This window comes from Nothobranchius furzeri, chromosome 1 (genome assembly GCF_043380555.1).
Source record: "Nothobranchius furzeri strain GRZ-AD chromosome 1, NfurGRZ-RIMD1, whole genome shotgun sequence".
NCBI lineage: Eukaryota > Metazoa > Chordata > Actinopteri > Cyprinodontiformes > Nothobranchiidae > Nothobranchius > Nothobranchius furzeri.
The window spans coordinates 35170279-35184713 of NC_091741.1; the positions used below are offsets into that span (position 1 = coordinate 35170279).

A 14435-nucleotide genomic window follows, 5' to 3' on the forward strand; every position below is an offset into this window, starting at 1 on the left:
CCTTTCAGCCCCTGACCGTCTCTGAGTCTCGTCTTTGTCCCATGCAGCAACATGCTGTTCAGTGGGCGGTCTCTCCGCTCCTCTCATGGGCACCTGAGAAGGGGTTTGTACATGTAGAAACGGGTTCCACTGCGCCGGCCGAACCGCGTCAGGCGGGTTCGGTGGGGGTGGAGGAAATCCGCTCTCGGAACCGGGGCTCACAGGGAATTCCCCGCGGAGCGCTGGATACAAAGGGGGCGCGGTCGGAACCGATTGGGCTTCATCCCAGGAGTCCGACATTTCAACTGCAGCTCGTCTCCGGTACATTTCCGCTTGGAGCTCCGTGATCCCCAGTCGGTTACATAACGCCTGTCTCATTTGAATTGCCTCATTTTTGCTTCTAGATAAGAAGTAAATTGTTCTACTATTAGCCTGTTGAACCACGAACTCCGCCATAGCAGAGTACATCGCTCCCTGATCACATCGGTACTGCCCGACTCCAAATGGAGTGAGAACTAAAGGTTCCGGTCCAATTGGTATTTGCTCAAGCAATCCCAGAAGGATCTCATATTGCTCGCCCGTGGGGAGTTTCGCTGGATTTTCCCAACAACACCACGCTATCTGATTAAAAACAGGATCATTTTGTTGTTCTGCTAGAATCACCAAATCACCCACTAACGGAAATACATGATTATTCTTTACTTGAGTTTCAGCATTCGGACAGCGCTCCGCTGCGGCTTGAGCCGTTTCGGCCTTGTTATGAAAACTCCGGTTACAGGATACTGCTAAAACGCTTTGTGGTTCACCTTGAAATGTCGCTATTTCTCCGGTGACAAATCTCACATTAAGGAGAACATTTTCCGGTTTCACCGTTAAAGATCTATCTGCCATGGCTGGTTGAAAGTTTCTCTTTTTTATTATTTGTTTTATTTTTATTCGTTTTCACGTCTTATTCATTATTTTTACTCTTTATTCCTTTTTATTTTTTGCCTAGCTTTTATCCTTGGCTTTTCTTACGTCGGAAAGCCGTGATTTCTTTATACCTCTTTGAGTTAATCGTCCGTTCTCCCAAATTTCCTTCCTTTTCGAGAAATTGGTGCGGTTTTCGCTCCAAGGTTATAAGCTTATCAGGTCCATTGTGCGTAAGCTTTTATCAGCCTAAAAGACATAGTTCTACGTCGAATAGTCCGGTATCTAATATTTAAACCTTCGCCGATTAGCCCCACGTTGCAGGCGCCATGTCGCGTGCCCGTCCCATTTACCGGTTCCTTTAAAACCCAGTTCCGTTAGAACTTATGAGACGGTGCATCCATCAGGGTTCGGGGGTGTATCGACGAGTATAATCGTACCAGACCCGGGTTTGGACTATCTAATTAGAATCTTGTCTTTTATTTTAAAGGTGAAATGACTTGCACGAATAGCCAGCCTCAGAGTGCTACACTTCTTTTAAACTCGTTACCTTTTGGTTAAGATACTAGAGAGAAGTCTGGAGGCAAGCCAAGCCTCTCAGCAATTGTTTGGGCTACCCGGAATTAATTGCGCCCCTAACAGCTTATGTGGGAGGTTGGTAACTATAAAATGATTTATGCTAGTTGATCAGGCTAACATAAGTTTATCAATTTATTTATTAATCCAACCTTCCAGCTGATTAGAGACTTTTTCAACCTGCAATCAGAGCCAAAATAACCTCGAATATTTTGCTTTTATCACCCTTAAGACAACTCGTTACTCGCAAGGGGAGAGAAGTTAAAACTTCCCTTATCTTAAGGTTTCTTTATATTATTCTGTTATAAACTGTAAAGTAAGTCCTGATAATTCAGAGACCGATCTTCGACATGCCTCTGTGCAATTATGGCCAGGGCTCCAAACGTGAAGCTTTAGAGAAAACCTGAAAGGATCAGGATTATGTTTCTTTTTCAAAAAAGGTTTATTACAAAATCAAAATACAAAAATGGGTAAAGTGAAAAACAACTACTATCCCCCACGGAGGAATTAGTTCAAAATGATTAAATGAGAGTCAGTTTACACCAGCTCTCGTCTTCTCAGAATCTCCCCAAGAACGAAGCCTGAAGCCCTCTCTCGAAGAACAAGAACCCCTCCTCGATCTGAGCTGCATCCTTTTATATCATTTCTGAGACTGCTCTAAACAATGCAAGAGTCACAAGTCATTCTCTCCTGACAGTTTAGGTCAAGGGGTCATCTACCAGATACACTTTTTTTAGCTCTACATAAGACATTTAGTATCATTTCACTACATGCAGTATTCACATGAGGGCACAAAAGTTACATGCTGCACTCCTGGAATGAGAGCACAGGTCATAAATCTTCTTATTGGTAGCAAATTGTAGATCTTCTTTCAGCATTCCTGAGAGCTCCTGGGTCCAGCTGGACTTCTCCTCACTCCATGCCAGTCCTTCTTTTCCCGCCAGAGGTGGAGTTAGGGGCGGGCCCAGGGGTGTGTCCATGGGTGGATCTAGAGAAGACAGCTTGTCTTTTGACCCTTTGCCTAGTTCTGTCCTCACCAGCAAGTCCTGAACTCCTGTCCTCTTGACCCTTGTGTGACCCTTGTCTCTGACCACTGTTTCTAAGCCTTGACTGGTTGCTCGGGCTTGCAACACAACAACAGAAAATGGTTCTGATCAAACTGCATCAATCAAAAATCAATGTTTATCTGAGTCTGGTCCGGTTGAAGAGTTCCTGTCCCGTCCACCTGCAAAGTTCAGTTATGTAACTCGCGGTGTGTGTGTGTGTGTGTGTGTGTTTGTGTGTGTTTGGGGGGGGGTGTCAGTCTGAATGAGGCTACTGTGCTATACTTACACTCATCATGTCAGCATTTCAGGGTCCTCGACTCGTATTTTTGTTCATCACTCTGTGTGTGTGTGTGTGTGTGTGTGTGTGTGTGTGTGTGTGTGTGTGTGTGTGTGTGTGTGTGTGTGTGTGTGTGTGTGTTCAGCTCTGAATCAGGCCTGCTGTAACAGGAGTGCTCAGCAACACAAAGAACATTTCTTTCCTATAAACAGAACGGGCTGTATACGGCGTGTCTGAGGCTCCCCATTGTCGGTGTGTTATATTTATTTAGTATTGAAGGATTAGTGAGCAAAGGTCGTCGCAAATGTTCTCTTCTGATTATTTTTTTTCTGCCAAAGTTTGTCTGGTTTTAAACTAAAAGATCCCGTTTTCAGCCGCTGTTATGAAACCTCTTTTCAGACGCGACCTTCTCACACCAACGGTTTCTTCTGTCTGTTGAAATAAATCAGACGCACCCGTTTATTCTGCTTCCAGCATAACACAAACCCTTATCTGTTACACCTGTAGTGAGGGAGAACTGTGGAGCAGGAACATTTGAGTCATGCTTACAGCCTGCTGATGTGACTACATGCAGTTCAGACCTTTGGTGTTGAATGTGATGCGTGAACAGTCTGACCTACTAACATTTCTCTAGAATTAGTTACCTCATGTGTTACATTTAAAAACACCTTAGGAAATCAATACGAGAAATTTTTTGAACGGTGCCTGTGTTACAAACATTAAAGGTGCAATATGTAAGAATTCTACTGTGAAATAATCACAAAACTGTGTCAATCACGATGGAAGGAACGTTAAGTTAAAACGGATTTCCTTCTCAGCCGGCCGGGGGTTGTCAGTTTTTCTCCTTACAAAAAATACCAAAACTGAGGGACGTCGTTACTGTTTACAGTCCGTAAGCGTACAGAATTTGCAGCGCGCTAACGCTGTAGCGCCGCCATTTGTAATTCAACACTGGCCGGTAAAAAGCTCCAGATTTGTTTAAAGAACCGAAGCCAGTAAACAGAAGCGACCCAGAGGTTATTTTACTCTAATAACGGGTGAAGCAGGCCTCATCTTGCTCCTCTAATGAGATGTGTTTGATCTTTGTTGCCGTAACAACACATTTTAGCCATTTCTGTGTTTTCTAAATGAAACTGACTTCCTTGGGCGGCCATCATTGAATGGACTGAGAAAATGATGAAGCCAAGTAAACCCAGGGCTTTCATTACAAAAGTCATTAAAGGTTTTTATTGTTTAATAAACATTCATTTTACCAGTTAAACCCCATTTTCTCTTGACCTCTTTCACAAAGGTGAGCCGTCCAAGAGAGGCAGCGGCACACATCATTAACAGCAAAACAACAACAAACCATTAAATACAGTGAAGTAATGTGACAAACAAAGTGCAGAAGTTATTGCAATAGTCACAAATTGAAGACATCAATGATTTCAAGGTGCAGTATGTAAGACTGACATTGTGTGGTCAAATGTGGTTACTGCAGTCCATTTTTCGAACACTGCTGTTCTGCGAGTGTCATGGCTGTTGCCTGTTACAGGTCAGCACCAGAAGATCCTAGATGACAAGCAAAGACGAGTCACACACAGTAAGTTAATAAGTAGATAAATACATTGTCATAGCTGGTGTTCTACGGTAGGGAGCACTTACTACACTTATTACGGTAGTATAGTCTTCTGCATTACAGGAAGTGTGGTCTTTTTCTGTCTTGCTGTTAGCTTACTGTTGTAGTTCTGAATGAAATTATAAACAAAGGATAAAAAACGGAGCCCTCTGTGTATCATCCACTCACACAATGACCCGCACTTTAGAGCACCTTTCAGAGACAGGGGACTTTAAAGCTCTTTACACTTCAGTGTATCATTCATCCATTCACACGCTGATGTTGATGAGCTACAATGTAGCCACAGCTGCCGTGGAGCTCACTGACAGAGGCGAGGCTGCCCAGCACAGGCGCCAATTGTGCTGCACAGCCAATGGATGCTGAGAATCAAAACTAGGAAGGCTGGAGCACTCACCCATTTTTGTATTTCTGAATGACAAAATCGTTTTTTATATGTGCTTATTTATTTAAAAAGGGACAATGCATATTTATGAACACGTAAATATAAATATTCCAGACTTAGCCCAAAGTAGGGATGCACGTTTTACAAAATTTCTTTAACCGGTTATAGAGCTCCGGGAGTTGACGACACTTCTCCCGGCATGCAACAGTTTAAATCGAAACGGCGCCATCTTGGCAGGCAGAAGCCGGCAGCTGGACTATTTGTTATTGTCAGAAAACTCAATCAGACAGGAAATATGGTAGATTCCTGTTGTGCCGGATGACATAAGGAATGAGCCATCTACAGGATTCCCCAAGATCCGGAGCGCCGCAAACGTTGGATCATTGTAATAAAACGCACTAGTGACCGGGTTAAAATGAAGCTGTGGGATCCCGAGAGTAAAGGTTTTCGCTTATGCAGCGACCGCTTCATATCAGGTACTTAAACCAACGTTTCCTCAACTGTGTATGGTATTTATTTTAAATGCTTTTATTATGATTCTTAGTGGGCTTCCTAAACTTATTTTGGCGTGGCTTTTTCTGTCTTATTACTCATAGCAACAAGTAAACATCACGTAAAACGTTGCCTCGTGAATTCTGCATGCTGCCGTTTACGTGTTTTATGATGACAGCAATTAACCGGCTAAGCTGTATTTAATTTTTAAGCAATGGTTGATCAATTGTCAGATCACACATAAAAAGCACTTTGGATTGCTCTTATCTGTCTCACCGAGACAGATCTCAGACAGATCCTGAGACGCTCCTGCCTGACATTTTTATTTTATTTATGTGTTAGTGGTGGTCAGAGGGGCCGACGGCGCCAAATGGCAGCCTCGCCTCTGTCAGACCTCCCCAGGGCGGCTGTGGCTACAAGTAGCTTACCATCACTAGCAGTGTGTGAATGTGAGAGTGTGTGAAAGCGTCTTTGGGTGTCTAGAAAAGCGCTTTATAAGTTCAATGCATTATTATTATTATTATTATTATTATTATTTACCAAAAAAAAAAAACTAGTGATTTCTCTTGGTGTTCAGTTTATACATTCAAACAGCACAGCACTCTATTTTAACTACTTACGTGTAAATCTATGTTATTTGTCCATCCATCCATTTTCATCCGCTTATCTGGAGTCGGGTCGCGGGGCAGCAGCCTAAGTAAAGAGGCCCAGACTTCCCTCTGCCCATCCACTTGGGCCAGCTCCTCCGGGGTAATCCCAAGGGGTTCCCTGGCCAGGGCCGGTAAGAAGTCCGCTCCGACAGCTTCTGGCGTTTTTAAAAAGTATCCCAGGGGCACGGTAAGGGTCGGAGATGTTTAGTCTATTTAATTTCTGACTATATAAAACGATTTCTTCGGTTTTAACTTCTGAAGTAAACTCCGACAGAGCGAAATCCAAGCCGATCCCGTTCATTTTGTTTACCTTTGTTGCCTGCCAAAATGGCGTCTACTCTGAGAGTCACATGATGTCCGGAGCTCTATTGGCGGTTAATAGCTGTTTAACTGAAAACGAACTCCCCACCCCATGATGCACACAAACATTTGCCCCCAGTCTATAAACGATAACGCTTTTTACGTCTACTGGTTTTTTTTATATAATTCTGAAGCTGCCCTAAATTGGTTTTTACCTGAATGGGATTTCTCTAAATTTGACATGATTTCCTTTTTTATTCTATGAATTATTTTTAAGATATTTTTGTAGATTTTTCTGTTTGTGTGGAAGTTCTCAGGCCACAGTCAAATCAGCCGTCTGTTCAAAGTAACTTAAGGTCACAATCAACTAATTTCATTTTAAAGGCCACGACATAAACTCTTCACCTCCTCTGCAAATCGCTGATCGAATTCCGATGATCCTCGGCTCTTTCGTTCCGCGTCACTTCCTCCTCTTTGCCCTTTTGAATCTCTTTTGCTGCTTCTGTCGTTTCCCTAAGATTACATGTGTCAGCACCCTGCTTTCTTTCCTGCCAAACATCTCTGCCCTCTGCATGAATAGAAGAAAACGCTGCCGGGTAATCTCTGTCCTGGAAATAAGAGCTTTAAATCAGAGATTAGGCATAAAATGGAAAGGGGAAAAAAGGAGGGATTACAACTTTTCCATTTTAATCGAGTCCCAAACAGGATGAGAACATGTAACAGAAGCAGACACGTGATGTAGTTTGTGAAGAATCCTTCAGTTATTTTAGCTCGCTCTGTTTGTGTTGTTGCTGTTTAGCTGCCAGATCATTACTTCATGTTCTAGCCGCGCGATGGTAAATGCATGGCCAACAGCTCATTGATTTTTTTTAGCTCGATATTCATCCACAACTTCTGGCTGTGGAGGTGTAATTTAATGATTTACTGTATCTGCTAGTTTATTCTTGTGTTGTTACCAGGCAGATGAATCACTTCACAGTACATAACACCTTTGATCTCCTTCATTGTTATCTGCACTCGACTCTAAAGGGTTCTGCGTCTTTCTAAGAACATGTTTATTCTGCCATGAAACAAAAATCAGTTCAATCCAAACTTGCAAGACGAGGGTTTAGAGATCTAGACAAATGACACCGGTTTTAGAGGTGTGAAGCTCTCAATCGGAGTTGTTTACCATGACCAGTAAATACCCTTCCATCTAAAGCACATATGTCAGACTCAAGGCCCACGGGCCAGATGCGGCCCGCGGAGCATTTTTATGTGGTCCGCGAGATAAATATCAAAAATATATTAAAACTGGCCCGCTGGCCGATTTTACCGCAAAGACTTCAACTCCCATGATGCTTTGCGGCGTCAGCGCGGAGCCGACGCGCCCCCTCCTTTGTGTTTTTCCAGCGCCTGCTGCCGGTGTCAGCAGCTCCGCTGTCTCGGACAAACTACACTCCTCTCACTCAGCGCCGAGTTCACTCGGCTATTTTCCGACATTGAAGCCCAGAAACGGAGATTCTAGCCGCTCAGTAATGTGTTCACGACTGAAAGAGAAAGTTTTCCAACTAACTTCCAGACAGAGCTGATATAACTCCAGCGAGCAGCGACACGCTCAAACCAGGACGGCTCTGTGGTTGTGTTTCCTCCCCGACACACAACAACGTGGTCAAGCTGCTCAGACATGTTCATCAGCACAAACCTAAGTGAGCACCTGTTGTCATCTAATGTTGTCATTATTATGATGAAGATGAACAAAACAACAGGAGTCTCCTCCTCAGCTCAGATCAACCCCATGATGCAGGTATCTGCTGGAACAGGTGAGCATCACAGTAAACCAGTGGAGCAAACTGAGCTTTAAATATGTTGGTTTTATGCTCTTTTTCTGCTCCAAAACATGTAAGTTAACAGGTGAGATGTTGCTTTTTCATTTAAGATAAAATGTTATTTTATTTTGTTGTTGGCCCGTGAGAAAAGATTTAACCTACAGTAAACAGGAAGTGGAAAGGCTGCAGATAGATGAATAGAATAGAAAATCCCTTTATTGTTCCTCAGTGGGGAAAGCTAGACGTCACAGCAGCGATGACACGTATTACAGGAGAAAAAAGGAGAATAAAAAATAAGAAAAATGAATAAACAAGAAAACATAAATCCTGAATAGATTTAAAAATGCTGAATATACCACAATACATACCACTGATGTGTTTTATTTAAAACTGACTTGCTCGTGTGTAATTTGGTTATTCCACATTCAGTGTTAATGCAGAAATATGTTTGTTTCCAAATTTAAAGGTTCAAAATTGCATTTATGTTGATAAAGAAAATGTGCAAATTTGCCGTTACTTTTAAAAAAAATATTAAGTTTGGCCCTCGACTCCGTCCCAGAGTTTCATTTTGGCCCCGTGTGAGTTTGAGTTTGACTCCGCTGATCTAAAGCAGCAACAGGTTACTCGGGTGATGTTAAATCTTCACTAATGAGGCTGATGCAGCAGAAGTAGCTTCAGTCCATTCTTTAAAGGTGGTTCACTGAAAAAAAACACATTTTTAATGATTATTCTTGATTCTAACGGGTCACTCTGAATTAAACATTCAGGCTGAACATGAAAATAGTCTCCTACACCTACCTCCTGCTTTAGCTTCTGATAGAAAACAGGTGAAACTTTAGGATTCGAAAAGCCTGACACTGTCACTTAACATTTATGGACTCACCCATCTTGACTCACGACGGGGAAGGCTGTTGTTGGTTTAGGGTCCAGGAAACAGCTGAGAACGTCTCTGCTAGTAGAAGCTAACTGTTAGCATTAGCAGCTTCACCACACAGCAGAACTCCTTCAGGCTTGCGTTATTTGTGGAGGTGAAACATCAACATTTCAAGTCAGTGGTATAGTTGCGCTGCTGTTATACAATCTGAGGTGAGATGTCCAAATATCATGAAATAAGACTCCAGATCTTGCCGCCTGCTGCTACTCTGTGTGTCAGTATGGCTTTCTGCTCAGTTTTAAATTTTTCACTTAAGAACATTAGTGTCACGATGGGGGTTCGGCAGTAACCCAATCGCAGGAATAATAGTCCTTAACCAGAGTTCAAAAGTGTTTTAATAACAAAACTTCCTCCACTGACTGTGGGAACCAAAAACCAAAATCGATCCTAGGGCTGGGCGATATGGCAAAAATAGAATATCATGATTTTTCCAATATTTTATTACGATTTCGATTTTATCACGATTTTTTTATCCATGAATAGCATAACTTCAATTGCGTATTAAAGAAGAGAAACATTGAATAAATAAACATTTATTCATATTAGGGATAATCAGCACAGTGCTAACACACTTATATTTTAAACTCACACCAGAGATGATAAAAGCCCTGAGAGAAACGATTACAAAAATCTGTTTTTCAAGTAACTTAACATAAATTAAAATCGTAAACATATTTAAAGTGCAAACATGTCAATTGCAAACGTATTGTTCAAACATTAACGTGTTCAAAATACTATGTAGCTCCCAGTTGCTCATGTAGTGGATAGTTAAGCTCAAATACGGCTCTGATGTGCAGCTGGACCAGAGATCGCTTGTGGTAGCAAAAAACTGCACATTCTGAATATTTTCTGCAATGCTCACTTTGCATTCAGCGTACATGCGTGGAATGGCGGTGTTCGAAAAATACTTGAGGCTGGAAAACTCGTAGCACGGATCCAATGTTTTTATCATGTTCTTAAATCCCGCTCCTACTGTTCGCACGGGACACAAATCTTTAACCAAGTGGTACGTCACTGCATCTGTCACGCTGTTCCATCGTCTGCTGTCTCTGTCGTAGGGAGTGAGTTTTGTGTGTTTCTGTTAGCGTTTGCTGCCTGGAAGAAGCACTAGCCGCTGTAGCCGCAGGCTTTTTAGCTTTAGCTGCCAGCTGGCTCTCGCTGCATTGTTTGGGATGCCTTCTTTTCAAGTGATTAAACAAGTTTGTGGTGTTGCCATCACTTGCCTTGACGCTCTCCTTGCAAATGACGTTTCGCTGGTCTTTGTCATCTGGTGAAAAACCAAACCAGTTCCATATAACGGACGAGGCGTTCCTCTTCGGAACGAAAACCTCGTTGTCGCTCAGCCGCGGCCGAAGCCATGTTTGTTCACACACAGGTGAAAACAAGCGGGGCACTAATATATTACTATGACTCACTCTGATTGGTTAAGGGTCAAACAAAGGTGTGTCATTCGCCAGAGGTAAGTTCCTTTTTCATTCAGAGGCAGAAATTCAACAGCAGAGCTGTGAATCGTGATAAAACGGTCTCTCAAAAATGACAGACCGTCAGACGTGTAGATCGTAAAACGGTCTAAAATCGTCATATCGCCCAGCCCTAATCGATCCATAAACAGACAACTAGAAAAGACAACTCCACACCGAGGACTGGCAGCAGTGGCCTGAAATAGGGTGAGGGCAATCAAGGTGATGTGGTTCAGCTGCAGCACTCCAGGAGGTTCACAGGGAAGGGGAGGGCTCCTGAGAGGAGCTGCAGCTGACCTGAACAAAACAACAGAGAAGAGGGTTAAACAAACACAAAAGGGGCGAATCATAACATACAGCCGATTTAAAGGGGACAAAGAATGCAGTTTATCAGCAATCTAAAAACTCTAAAAAGCAAAAGGAATTTCCTTTTGGCTTTCATCTGTCCTGATACAGTCCATTCTTAACCCCCTAAAGCTCGGTTTATGGTTGAGCATGTACATCCCGCGTGGATGGAACGTGTGCACTTGCAGCGTTTAAGGTTCCTGCGACTTGTCTCCGCTGCGAGCCAATATTCTCCCAGACTGTAGGGGGCGGCATGGGGCTCTACGGCACGCATACAACACTACACCACAGTAGAAGTAGAAATCACTGTTGTTAACAACATTCTCTCACCGTGTCCTCGTCTTTTCCGACTGTGACAGCAATAATTAACAACATTTTGGCCATTATGATCTTTACGGACCGAATCATAAAGATGTCACTACTTACGAACCTCCACCGCTACAAGCGCTTGCCAGTCCGCTAGGGCTGTAGCGAAGCCTCGACGAAGTCGACGGCTCGATTCTAAAAATTTGTCGACGTCAGATCCGGAAGTCGACACACCGCGCCCACTTGTTGCATCCCCAGGAGTTTGTAAATAGAGGAGGAATCTGCCTGTTCTTCCTCTAGTTCGCCCTCTTCTCCGCCTTCACTAACATCTCCGCCAAATACCGAAGACCCGGAACAACGTCCGTCCACTACTAGATTATTTTCCTGTTTTGCCCGCCTTCGTCTCCCGGCAACGGACAACAACTTCCGGGGTCAGATGCGCTGCTTCGTGTCTATCGCAGATGTAGAAAATCACCGGGAGCGCTTCTCCCTTCATTAAGGAGCTTCTTTCAGACATCAGGAGAGCTGTTTTGGTGGTAGCAGTCTCTCCTCCGTGCTGGTCTGTTTGCTGCTGGGTGTTTTTGGTTTATTTAAACTTGGTAACTTGAACTTAACGTTGGTAAAGCTACTGTTAGCATCTTCGCTAACAGCTTCTTGCGTTGGGATAAGCTGTTACGTTTTGGTTTAGAGTTCATCTTTTTTGTGGTGTAGATCTCCCTTTTATTACATTTAGAGTGTTGTGGGTTTTCGGTTTACTGTAAAATATCACCTGAGTTTGGTTTAACCCGTAAGACCACTCGCCTCACGCACATAAGTGACCAAAACAAAGCAGCATGGAGACACTCCATCTTCTACCACCTCTCAGGCAGCAGCCTGCACTCCCAAGTTCTACACGTCACCAGAACATAACCAACCAACACAATAAACCCAGTTTTATACAAAATGGGAGGCCTGTAGTGTTTATTCTCTTACAGTAAGAATTTATCAATTTTTTTGAGGAATTTATTTTAGATTTTCTGATTTTTGTTAATTGTGCAATAGAAAAATAATCATTAGATTAATTTTCTAAATAGTCATTAGAATAGTCGACTATTCGATAAAATAATCGTCAGAATAATCGTTTTAAAAATAATCGTTTACCCCCAGCCCTACAGTCCGCCATGTTTTTCCATACAGGACCGCCCGTGTGGTTAGAAAATTTTGGCCACACGGAGGGGCGTGGTTGGGTATTTTAGAATTGTATCTTTTTGAGGCCTAAAAGATGCCCAATTTGTGTCATTAACACTTCATGAATCTCTGTGTTTGCCAACTGTGGCTGTTCATGAAAGGTTCAGCAGAGAAGCTCGTTTGCAGTCAAGGATGTTGATTCCAACCAAACCTCTGTACCTCTGTAACCTGAGAAGGCCCCGCCTTCTCCATCCTTTGCTAAATAAAACCCCTGGCTAACGGAGAATACGGGGGAGTGACGTGGGGAAGTCTCGGAGGAGGCTTCCTCTGCGTTGACTCTCCATTATTTTGGGGACTCAGGGTAAAATGTCTCCCTCATTGTCATGAGTGTTTATTTCAGGTTTCAGGGTTATGGAGATTAATTACCTAACATTTTGGTGGAGAATGCGGGCATGCAGAGCTGGTGAGCTGAAGGCTTTCCCCAGGAACAGAGGGGGGCTGGTTAGCTTCATGGAGGGGTTTCTGCGCCCAGCTCTCGCATGACGATTCATGGACATTACGAATAATCTGCTCTCTCTCTCTCTGTGTCGTCCTTTAAGGTAATATGGGATAAATGAAAAATTACCTATCAGGCGTGGTTGCTAAAATGATGTAATTTGGCCTCGCGGACGCGTCAAGCATAAACCAATCTTAAATCAGCCCTGCTGTCAAAATAGCTGTTTACCCCTCCCACTTGGCCAGGACATGAATATGCTAATGAGCTGCCTGCTGATTGGTTGGTTTAAACCAGAAGGCCTCAGACACTGGAGACTGTAGATTGGAGAAGGACGGGCTCCACATTGTGATGTTTTTATGAGAGGTTTCTCAGAAAAGAAGTTTCTCTCTTGCATTTTTAAATATCTACAGTAATTTACTTAAAAAGTTGGTGACACACGACTTTGACGTTTTGGCATGCTTCTTTTGACCACCCAAGCTGTCTTTATTCACAAACAAGAAAATGTTGGATTAGATTCTTTGTCTCCTTCACACAGACCAATATCTATTATGGACATCAGAACACCCCACCATACACAAAATGTCAGTAATCAGAACATTATATCACCGAGCAAACATGTTAACAGAAGAAAGAGACCGTAAACAAGAGGACAAACACATACAACACGCTTTAAAGACCTGCGCCTACCCGACATGGACAATAAACAAAGGAAAACAACAAACAACAACAGAAAGAAATAAACCAAAGCAAAGAACCAGAAACCCAGAAAGACAAGAACCAAAACCAGTGATAACCCTACCATACATCAGAGGCATAACGGAAAAAATAAGAGCAACAATGAAATAACACAACATAAACACACCAACAAAACCATACACAGCAGTTAGAAACAGACTAGTGCACCCAAAAGACAAAGTACCAGCTGGACTTAAATGTGGAGTCGTTTACAAAATCCCACGCAAACTCTGCAATAAAACACACATAGGAGAAACCGGACTCCGACTCAACACACGAACAATAGAACATAGAAAGGAGTGTGAGAAAGAGGCAATTTGAAAACACACAAGAGCAGCAAAACAAGAAGCAGAAAGCACAATAAATAAGTCAGCCGTAACAGATCACTGCATAAGAGAAAACCATGTAATGGACTGGGACAACACAAGGATCATAAACACGAACAACAGAAATACAAAAGATGGATAAAAGAAGCTATAGAGATAAGGAGACGTGGATGTGGGACCATGAACAGGGACGATGGGGTTTACACATTGGATCGTGCATGGGACTGCATCATCGGAGAGGGGAAAGCGGGCAGCAGAGGGCGACAACGTCCTCTGCTGCCCGCAGATAAAAGGGGTAGAAAGTGACGCCACCATCAGCGTCAGCTCTGAGGATGTTTGCAGCCGCGAACGAAACCATCAGCAAGGTAAAGAGAAACCTTTCCTGTGTTTTAAATAAGAACCGTCCGACAATGGAATTATGAGCCAAGTTCTGTTGGAGGTTTCTCCCTGTTAAAGGGGAGTTTTCCTCTCTACTGTCGCCACATGCTTGATTAGTATGGGGATCGATGTCAAGTCTCTGACACGAGTCAGCGACTCGGCGCAGTCTGCCGAGTTTCATCAGGTGGGAAACTTAACTAATTGGACACATTTGAACTGAACTCAATGCAGTGTTTAAAAATAGGGTTCAG

General features: G+C 43.0%; 1 protein-coding gene across 4 annotated transcripts in view; it reads left to right on the top strand.

Moving 5' to 3' along the window:
- The window catches only part of tmcc3 (transmembrane and coiled-coil domain family 3), a 74822-nt gene that overhangs the window by 41045 nt on the left and 19342 nt on the right, over positions 1 to 14435 (top strand). The window contains exon 2 of one of the 4 annotated variants that reach the window (XM_015962365.3): positions 4322 to 4369. The exons of the other annotated variants lie outside the window; for them this stretch is intronic. Within the exon in view, the coding sequence (XP_015817851.3) occupies positions 4343 to 4369 (27 nt within the window). The 5' untranslated portion in view covers positions 4322 to 4342. The remainder of the gene's footprint in view (positions 1 to 4321; positions 4370 to 14435) is intronic. 4 annotated transcript variants of the gene reach the window in all.